Source organism: Leptonychotes weddellii, chromosome 9 (assembly GCF_054177405.1).
Source record: "Leptonychotes weddellii isolate Sample4059 chromosome 9, ASM5417740v2, whole genome shotgun sequence".
Taxonomy (NCBI): Eukaryota; Metazoa; Chordata; class Mammalia; order Carnivora; family Phocidae; genus Leptonychotes; species Leptonychotes weddellii.
In genome coordinates, this window is record NC_138377.1 from 24857456 (window position 1) to 24867589 (window position 10134).

Genomic DNA, 10134 nt, shown 5'->3' on the forward strand with positions numbered 1-10134 from the left:
AAAAAAAAAAAAAGATTTTATTTATTTATTTGAGAGAGAGAATGAGATAGAGAGAGCATGAGAGGGGGGAGGGTCAGAGGGAGAAGCAGGCTCCCCACCGAGCAGGGAGCCCGACGCGGGACTCGAGCCCGGGACTCCGGGATCATGACCCGAGCCGAAGGCAGTCGCCCAACCAACTGAGCCACCCAGGCGCCCCTGGACGTTGATTAAATTCTAACAACAAAGTGGTAACAGGTACTAGTGAGAGAAATTTGGATTGGAGAACTGTGAAGCCAGAATGAATCTTAGAAACTACAGGATTCATCCTGGGCCTTCCCTCTTCCTTCCCAGAATCTGCTGAGGTGTTCCATTCCCACAGCCCTCATTTGTATTCCAGTCACCTCCCCATTTCTCTGCAATCCTTCAGAGCCAAATTTATCAAGAGACTTGTCTCCACTTTCAAATCTGCAATCACTACCCAATCCCATCACTTCACCAGAACTTCTCTTACAAAGGTTACCAAAGATCTTCATGTTACCAAATTCGAGGGACACTTAACAGCCCCAATCTTACTTGACCTTTGTAATGAACAACTATTGTTTTTAATTGTCACACATTCATTTCCCCTGCTTGGGTGACAGATCTACATTATGTCTGGGGATCCACCCCTCCCCCACTGGATACATCCTTGGTTGAGACTACAGATTAAGGTGTTCTTTTCTTCACTGGCCAACTGTTGGTGTCGGACACTTGACCCATACTGAACAAATGAGACACTTTTCCTCAGAATGTGAATTCTCAAAGAAGTAACAAAGGGCTGAAAACTGCTGCAGCAGCCCATTCATGCCAGTAATGCTGCTAGCAGCCTCCCCTAGAGCTGCTCCGATTCCTGTCCTTCATGAAGCCAGGGCCTTCATCATTTCCTTTGATCCCATGAGCTGCCCACATCCTTGTTATAAATTCCTCTTCTGAAGCAAACTGGTCACTTGCAACCAGAGTCATAACTGGTATCCCTTAGAAGCACTGCCTCCTTCCTCCGACACTTTACTTATACTCTCTGCTTCCAAGATACATGCTCCTCATTTTACTCTTACATCATTGCCATTCCTCCAGTTTCCTTTGGTAACTCCTATACTCTTTCTGTACTCAGCCTCTAAATATTAATATTCCTCAGGATAATACCCAGGCTCTCTTTTCTTGCTACATTCTCCTCCTAGTGTAAACTTACGGCTTTAAATGATATAGTCTCCAATTTTTTTAAAGTTTTTATTTAAATTCCAATCAGTTAACATACAGTGCAATATTAGTTTCAGGTATATAATAGCTATTCAACACTTTCATACAACACCTGGTGCTCATCACCAAAATTTTTATCTACAGTCCAGATAACTCCTTTGAGCTGCAGACTTGCATATACAATTGCTTACCTGATATCTCTACTTAACATTTTAATTTGATATCTCAAATTTAACATGTCCAAAATGAATTCTCTCCCAAACCTGTTTCCCATCACACTCTGCCAGCCCCACTCACCACAACCCTCCACTCAAGATGAGACCACTATTCACCCCATTTAGGAGTCATTTTTATTACTTTCTTTCCTTTGCTCCCAATATCCAGTCCAGCTGCAAGTCCGACTGAGACATCAAATCCACCTACTTCTATCTCTACTGTCACCACCCTATTTCAGGCCACCATCAATACTTGTCCTAAACTACTATTAGTGCCACCTAACTGGTCTCCCTGCTTCTACTCTTGCCTCCATCCATTCTATTCTCTTCACAGTAGTAAATATCATCTTAAAATATGAGTTCTATTATTATCACTCACCTGCTTGAAACTCTTTACTTGGCTTCCCAATGCACCTATACAAAAGCCAAACCCCTTATCCTGGCCTGTGAGAACCTTATGTAATCCACTCGTGCTTCTCCAAAAACACTCCCAACAGTCACTCTCCCTTATGTGCTCACCAAGCTTCAGCCATCTTAGTTCCTTGAACAAATTAAGCTCTGATGTTAGGGATGTGCACATGTCATTTCCTCTACCTTGGAACCCTTTTACCTTTCTCTCCATTGGTTAGCTCTTTTTCATTCTTCTGGGCTCTGCTTAACTGTCAACTCATTTAGAGAGGCTTTGTCTGATCACCTTATCCAAAGAAGATTCCCCATACTTCCACCTTTATTCTCTATCTCTGCTGTTTCTAATTCCTTTCTTTTTTTTTTTTTTTAAGATTTTATTTATTTGTCAGAGAGAGAGAGAAAGAGCACAAGCAGAGGGAGGGGCAGGCAGAGGGAGCAGCAGGCTCCCAGATGAGCAAGGAGCCTGATGTGGGACTCAGGACCCTGGGATCATGACCTGAGCCGAAGGCCGACACTTATCTGACTGAGCCACCCAGGTGTCTTGCTGTTTCTAATTCCTTTGGTTTTATATAGTATTCACTTTTTGTCTGGCTACCCTGTAAATTGTAAGCTCCATAAACAAGGGCAGGAACTAGTCTGTCTTGGTCACAACTTTACCTTCCACTACCTAGCACTGTGCCTGGCAAAGTATTATATGTAATTCATAAGGAATTTAGGCCTCCGAGTCATTTCTGATACTGTGAAGCTCTAAAGTTGGCTTTACTATGAGATTTAAGGGCTTCCATACAAACTTCCCTGCAAGCACCTAGTAAGTACTGAATAAATATCTGTAGAGTGAACGAATGACATGCAAATAATACCGAAATTTTTGTCTCTAATCCTGACTTCTCTTCTGAACTCCAAATTTTCATTTCTAACTTCTTATCTCCCCACGGATATCCATCTCAAACCTAACAATGTCCAAAATCGAGATTATCATCTCCACCACCAAACTTTTTCTTCTTCCTGTATTACCCATTTCAATTATTGCCCAATCTTCTTCCCACTCAGCCGCAAATTCTAGGTCTTTAACAATGTCTCTCATCCTCCATATTTAAATAACCCCAGTAGTTCTGATTCCCCAAATTTATTCCTCCTGTAATACCCTGTTTAGGTCTCATTATCTTTCAACTACACTATTAAAATAGGCTTCTAACTGGTCACCCTGCCCTAAAAATTCCCCCCTTTCAATCCACCTTTTAATGCAGCCACTTGAATTATCTTTCCAAAACAGAAATGCTTATGTTAGTTACTCCACTCACTCAAAATTCAGTGCCTCAGAATACTAGTTAAATTCCTAAGCATGGCATTTCAAATATTCTACAATATATCCTCAAATACTGTTCCAGTTACAGCACTGTCCATATTCTCCATTTAACTCTTTACTCCATCCCACATGGACTGGCTTTTGGAATGAACACCAGCCTATTTCAGTGCTCAAGTCTTTGCTTAGAATAGTTCTTCGACCAGTAATAAACACTCCCAATCCAGCTGTGATATTTTGAAATCCTTTCCAGCCTTTAAAATACAACTGAAGGGGCGCCTGGGTGGCTCAGTCGGTTAAGCGGCTGCCTTCAGCTCAGGTCATGATCCCAGGGTCCTGGAATCGAGCCCTGCATCCGGCTCCTTGCTCAGGAGGCAGCCTGCTTCTCCCTCTGCCTCTGCCTGCCGCTCCCCCTGCTTGTGCTATCTCTCTCTGTGTCAAATAAAAATAAATAAAATCTTAAAAAAAAAAAAAAATACAACTCAAATGCCATCCTCCACTAAGACATCCCTCCAATCAAAACAAATCTGTCCTTTTCTTTGGTGTTTTCGCAACACAGTTTCACCTCTCTGTAGCAACTACTCCATCCCGCCTTGGCTGTTAGTCTACATGCATATTTTTTTCACTGGTTAAGGTCGCTGAATTTATTCATTCTAACTCTCATTAACCTAGTATGATGCTTTGAACAAACTAAGCATTCAGAAAGTATCTGCTGAATAAATAGGTAAGCCTCTTCACCTACACAGGAGGAACAAAAGCACTAGAGATCAAGTAACTTGTCAAAAATCAAACATGTACTTAAATCAAGAATTCTTAAAAATTAGAACCTAAATCTTCCGTTCAGTTGACTTTACTCTGTCCATACTAAGATAACACAAAGTGGAATTTCTCACTCCCTAACAACAAAATGCCACTGACTCTATTTCAAAATGTTTCTTTTACTCTCCTTGCAAATATGTTACGTTGACCCATGTGCCAAAGTGATGAAGTACAAATTCTTAAGTCCCAGGTTAGTAATATTTAACTTCCAAATGGTGCCTAAATGCATTTCAGGCTTCATGAGCAAGTAGGATAAACTTTAATAAACTAACTCCATTCTTTCCTCTGAAGAAACTTCAGAGGATAAATTCAACCGGCGAACGCATACGGGCTGTAAACACAGCCCACAGCCTCGCCTTGAAATGACAGGCGAAGGAGAAGCCAGCAGCCAAGCCCCTCAGAGCCGGCAGCCTTCCTTCTTCTAGACCCAGGAAATAAGTGGACGTATGAAAGAGGGTAGCTCTGGGCTGAAATATCCAGGGCAGAGTCCTCTTCGCATCCTCCTTGCCCTCCGCAAAGGCCTTAGTGTAGGGCCCCAAGGCCCGCGGGCAGGGCCCGGCTGCGGGGGCAGTCCAGCAGCCCCCGCCCTTAGGGACTCGCTGCTGACTCCAGCTTTCTCAGGACCGTCTTGTTCCTAAGCCCCTACCCCAAAACCAAGCAAAGGAGCAATCACATCAGCCCCAACGCCGCAAGGGGAAGGGCCAAAGCCATAGTGCTTCAGACCGGCCGCTCCCGGGCCCGCCAGATCTGGGAGGGGTGCCCAAGGGGGGCGGTCTCCCTGTCCTCTCCGAAGGCGAACCCGGCCCGAGGCCCTGAGGAGCCGGTACTGACTCCCTCTCTCTCGGGGACCACCTAGCTGCGCGTGTGTGGCCTGGCCCAGCCCGGAGCTCACCTTCGCGTCCGGGGCAGCCTGCTAGCCGTCAGGCGGTCCCGAATTCCGTCCACACACAGCGTCTTCCGGCTCCCGCCGGAAGCAGCGGCAGCGCGGGACAGGAAGTTTGGCCGGCCCCCAACGCTCACACCCACTCGCTCGCTCCAGGCAGGACCTCGGCGGCCCGGCGCGGGGTTCCGCCCGAGGCGTAGAGGGAGGGCGGGAGCCGGGCTGTCTGCGCAGGACCGAACCCCCGGACGCTAGGAGCTGTGGTCTCCCGACCCCTATTCATTCCGGGCCTTGGGGCCCCAAGATCTGGGAAGCCCAAAAAACGGGGTCAGTTCATTCCAGCCGTGACGTCACTGCTTCCTTGCAGCAGCAGATGGGGTAGTTTTTCCTGTCAGCTGAGAGCAGAACTAGTTACAATGGAGGCCAGCGAGAAAGAGAGCACTACTTAAACATTTATCAAAGTTCTCACTGAAGAGGACCTCAATCTTCGCTGCCTGAGAAGGGAACTTGCAGAATTTAGTTCTGCATTCCATTCGGGACGGGGTAAGAATTGAGACTCAGGTGTACAACTTCTAATATGAATTCCCTAGAGTCTGGATTCCCTATATGAGGATGGAAAGAGCTCTCGAATATCCACACTGGGGACTAGAACACTTGAGTTCCAGGCTGGATGCCACCACATGTTAGAGCTTTATGCGGTTGAGACTTTTTTGAAATTACTAATTTTTAAATACTTGCTGTGTGCCAAAGGATGAGGAACTCAGTTACTAAGATAGTGGCAGTGGGAATTAAAGGAGTTCTCTAAGGCATTTTCAATGTTGACAGGCCTGACGACAGGCATCTGAATGAGTGAAGGAGTATTAGTTTGGATGCGCAATGGTGATTTAAAAACAAAGTAGAAACATGTAAGAGGAAGGTAATTCCTCTTTAGATAAACAGTTTATCCCGGGTGCCAACAGGATATTTTACTTGGGTGGTCCTAAGCTCAAGGAAGAGGTCAGAAATAGAGATGCAGATTTGGGAGTTATCAACATACAACGCTCTCTGGAGATGAAATGGTCCAGGAAAGGTATATAAAAGAAGAGGACGCTGAGGTCAACTGGAGTGACTGATTACTAACACAGTTTGAATCTACGTCCTACATATGTTGCAGACAAAAGTATATAGCAGGGTGTAAAAAGGTGACCATAAACCAGCACAACACTTGAAAAATATCCTCAATTTTATTGTTGAAAAGGGTTGATTATAATTAATGAAACAAACCGTCTTATTTAGAGGTACATTAGATCTTGAACATTCATGTTTACAACCAATTGTTAATTTGCTCAGTCAGTCCTGTCATTTTCTAAAGCTGTCTTTGTTGCCTAAATCTTTCTAATCACCTAAAACTTCAAGTGATGTTTGTATCTATTTGCTCAAAATCTTTACACTATTTGACAGTATGTAACTGCTAACCTAAAACAAACATGCTTTTATTAATATATATTTGCGTTTTTAGGCTATACAGTAAATTATTTAGCAAAACACAGATAATCCTCTCTAATAAACTAGTCTCTTCATCAACCTGACTGACCTGTTAATCTTCTCAACACAAAGCCTCTGCTCTCCTATCCTAAAAACTGCTCCACAATCTCTAAATTCCCCCCAAACCCCAACACATGCTCTGCCATTAAATCTCTTTTTCATCTACAATATAGAAAAGCCATCCCAATTCTATTCTTATACCAAGTTACAGTTCAAGAATTATGTAAAGCATTTTCAGGTCAACATATATTTACGTGTCTTCTCAAGCATTCTATTTTAAATAAAAGTTATTAACTGTAAAAATCGATTTATAAGGTTGACCCATTAAACACTTATATCAAATCTCCAGTGGTTTCAGAATAGCTGATCAAATATCATATATCAGTTTTAGTAAAAGAAAGAAAAATAGGTCATGTTGACTTCAATCTATTACTGTAAATAATCATGTTGGATATAGAGAACACATACGATATTGAAGATATAGGAAAAAATTATGCAACTAGAAAATATTACCAATGATCACATTTAAATAAAAAGCTATCTGTATTCTAAGATTTTTTAATGTATCTTAAAAATCTTTGTGCAAAATGGAAAGAAATCTGTGTATTTCCTTGATAAAGATGCTTATACAGATTACACAGAGGTTTCTTCTGAAATGCAAACTATTTGCTTTCCTATGTTACCTCCTGTCATCATAGACTGGAATGCAGCTAGAAAGAAAAAAAAAACCTAGGTTATATGAAAACATGAATGTCACTATCATACATGTTTATTAGTACATGAAACACGTACAGTTAATTTGAATAATTTCTGCGATGATTTTAGTATTAAGAATAGAAGGAAACTGTCATGAAAAGAAGTTACAAGATAGGGCGCCTGGGTGGCTCAGTCGTTAGGCGTCTGACTTCGGCTCAGGTCATGATCCCAGGGTCCTGGGATCGAGCCCCGCATCAGGCTCCCTGCTCAGGCTCCCTCCCCACTCCCCCTGCTTGTGTTCCCTCTCTCGCTGTGTCTCTGTCAAATAAATAAATAAAATCTTTAAAAAAAAAAGAAGTTACAAGATAAACTAACCCAATTTATATCTTAAAAATGTGCTTTTACCCAAACTATAAATATTTATATCTACCTCAATATTCACTGTTTACAGAGTCTGAAGACTAGAATAAATATGAGGATAAAATGTCAGCAAAATCAATTTTTCAAAAACTATTAAAAATAATAGAAATCTGGGGCACCTGGGTGGCTAAGCGACCAACTCTTGATTTCCACTCAGGTCCTGATCTCTGGGTGGTGATCTCTGGGTCATGAGGTGGAGCCCCACATTGGGCTCTGTGCTGGGCGTGGAGCGTGCCTGGGATTCTCTCTCCTTCTGCCTCTGCCTCCCCCCACGTCCCCGCACTCCCTATCCCCACTCGCGCACTCTCTCCAAAAAAAAGAAAGATTATAGAAATCTAGGGGCGCCTGGATGGCTCGGTCAGTTAAGTGTCTGCCTTTGGCTCAGGTCGTGATCCTGGAGTCCTGGGATCTAGCCCCTCCATGGGGTCCCTGCTCTGCTGAGAGTCTGCTTCTCCCTCTCCCTCTTCCCCTCTTCCTGCTTGTGCTCTCTCGCTCTGTCAAATAAATAAAATCTTTAAAAAAAAATAGAAATCTAATCATAAAGTTTTACTAAGTAAAATACACATATGTTTATGCCAGGAAAATGAGTGAAATTTATATTTCTGTTTGGTAAACATATTGATCAAATGTATTAAATATTTTTTCTGAAAAAGTCAAAAAATCAGTTTAATCTCTTTCACTTGAAACAAAGAATGTTGAAATCCGTGTATATTAGGGAAAAAAAAAAACCTAAGGGCGCCTGGGTGGCTCACTTGTTTAAGCTTCTGCCTTCGGCTCAGGTCATGATCCCAGGGTCCTGGGACTGAGCCCCATGCCAGGCTCCCTGCTCAGCAGGAAGTCTGCCTCTCGCCTTGTCTCTCCCCACCCCACGCCCCCAACTCGTGGCTCATGCTCACTCTTTCTCAAATAAATAAATAAAATCTTAAAAAAAAAAAAGAAACTTGAAAATCTGTTTAATATAATCTTATGATGCCTTAGAACCATTCAACCTCGGGGCACCTGGGTGCTTCAGTCCCTTAAGTGTCTGCCTTGGGCTCAGGTCATGATCCCAGGATCCTGGGATCACCCAGAGTTTGGGCTCCCTGCTCAGCAGGGAGCCTGCTTCTTCCTCTTCCTCTGCTCCTCTCCCCTGCTCATGCTCACTGGCTCTCTCTCTCTCAAATAAACAAATAAATAAATAAATAAATAAAACCATTCAATCTGAAAAAGTTACCTAGAAGCTAAATGACTTTCATGATTCTTACATTTTTTTCATAACTTGTTTCAAAACCAAAGAAACACTTATTTTATGATTTGAAATGTGAAAACAATACTTCTTAAATACCTCTAAGCTGAACTTTAACAGAGTTTGATGAAGATATTTAAGTAAACCTGCAGGGTGGTTTTATAGGAAAGAAAGAAATGATTTAAAAAGAAAAAAACACCAGTGAAGTACAATTCAAGGAAAAAAGGGAGTATTTGTGCCAAGCTCATGCATATAATAAATAAATCGACATCCATCTTACCTCCCATGTTTTCCAATCCATTTATCACAGTCTCTTTGATCTGGAAATCAAAATAGCTACATATAGTACTCTTTAGGTCAGTGTATCTACTTATAGTTGACCCTGAACAACATGGGTTTGAACTGTGCACATCTATTTATACACAGATCTTTTTTATAAACACGGTACAGTACTATATATGTATTTTCCCTTCCTTGTGATTTTCTTAATAACATTTTCTTTTCTCTAGCTTACTGTAAAGAATACAGTATAGAGGCGCCTGGATGGCTCAGTAGTTAAGTGTCTGCCTTTGGCTCAGGTCATGATCCCAGGGTCCTGGTCCCTGGCTTCAAGCCAGTGGGGAGCCTGCTTCTCCCTCTCCAGTTCCCCCAAGCCTGTGTTCCCTCTCTTGCTATCTCTGTCAAATAAATAAATAAAATCTTAGGGGCGCCTGGGTGGCTCAGTTGGTTAAGCGACTGCCTTCGGCTCAGGTCATGATCCTGGAGTCCCTGGATCGAGTCCCTGGATCGAGTCCCGCATCGGGCTCCCTGCTCGGCAGGGAGCCTGCTTCTGCCTCTGACCCTCCCCCCTCTCATGTGCTCTCTCTCTCTCATTCTCTCTGTCTCAAATAAATAAAAATTTAAAAAAAAAAAAAAAAAAATCTTAAAAAAAAAAGAATATAGTATAAATTACACATAACACACAAAATATGTGGTAATCAACCGTTTATGTTATCAGTAAGGCTCCTGGTCAATAGTAGGCGATTAGTAGTTTTGGGGGAGTCAAAAGATATACTGGGATTTTCAACTGCATGGAAGGAGAGGGTGTCAGCACCTTTAACCCCTGAGGTGCTCAGGGTCAACTGTAATATTCTTCATTTTTGCAAAGGACAGCAACACTATTTAGCACTTTCTGTCTAAAAATAGATATTCCTCATTTCATGGAGGTAGCACAGAAAAGTTTCCTATGAAATGATTTTTAAAAATAAAATCCTCGGGAGCGCCTGGGTGGCTCAGATGGTTAAGCGTCTGCCTTCGGCTCAGGTCATGATCCCAGGGTCCTGGGATCGAGTCCCACATCGGGCTCCCTGCTCCTTGGGAGCCTGCTTCTCCCGCTGCCTCTCTCTCTCTCTCTGTCTCTCATGAATAAATAAATAAAATCTTTAAAAAA

At 42.6% G+C, this 10134-nt stretch overlaps 2 protein-coding genes across 4 annotated transcripts in view; both read right to left on the reverse strand.

Moving 5' to 3' along the window:
- Positions 1 to 4972, reverse strand: part of ZNF410 (zinc finger protein 410) — a 20212-nt gene extending 15240 nt beyond the window's left edge. Inside the window, exon 1 of the mRNA XM_081830267.1 lies at positions 4853 to 4972. The gene's annotated coding sequence lies outside the window, so the exon portion shown is untranslated. The remainder of the gene's footprint in view (positions 1 to 4852) is intronic.
- Positions 4973 to 6044: 1072 nt separating this feature from the next.
- Positions 6045 to 10134, reverse strand: part of PTGR2 (prostaglandin reductase 2) — a 28562-nt gene continuing 24472 nt past the window's right edge. For all 3 annotated transcript variants that reach the window (XM_006730945.3, XM_031025553.2, XM_081830266.1), the window contains 2 exons: positions 8986 to 9025; positions 6045 to 7074 (listed from right to left, as the gene is read on the reverse strand). In XM_006730945.3, coding sequence (XP_006731008.2) covers positions 6998 to 7074; positions 8986 to 9025 — 117 coding nt within the window. In that variant the 3' untranslated portion in view covers positions 6045 to 6997. The remainder of the gene's footprint in view (positions 7075 to 8985; positions 9026 to 10134) is intronic.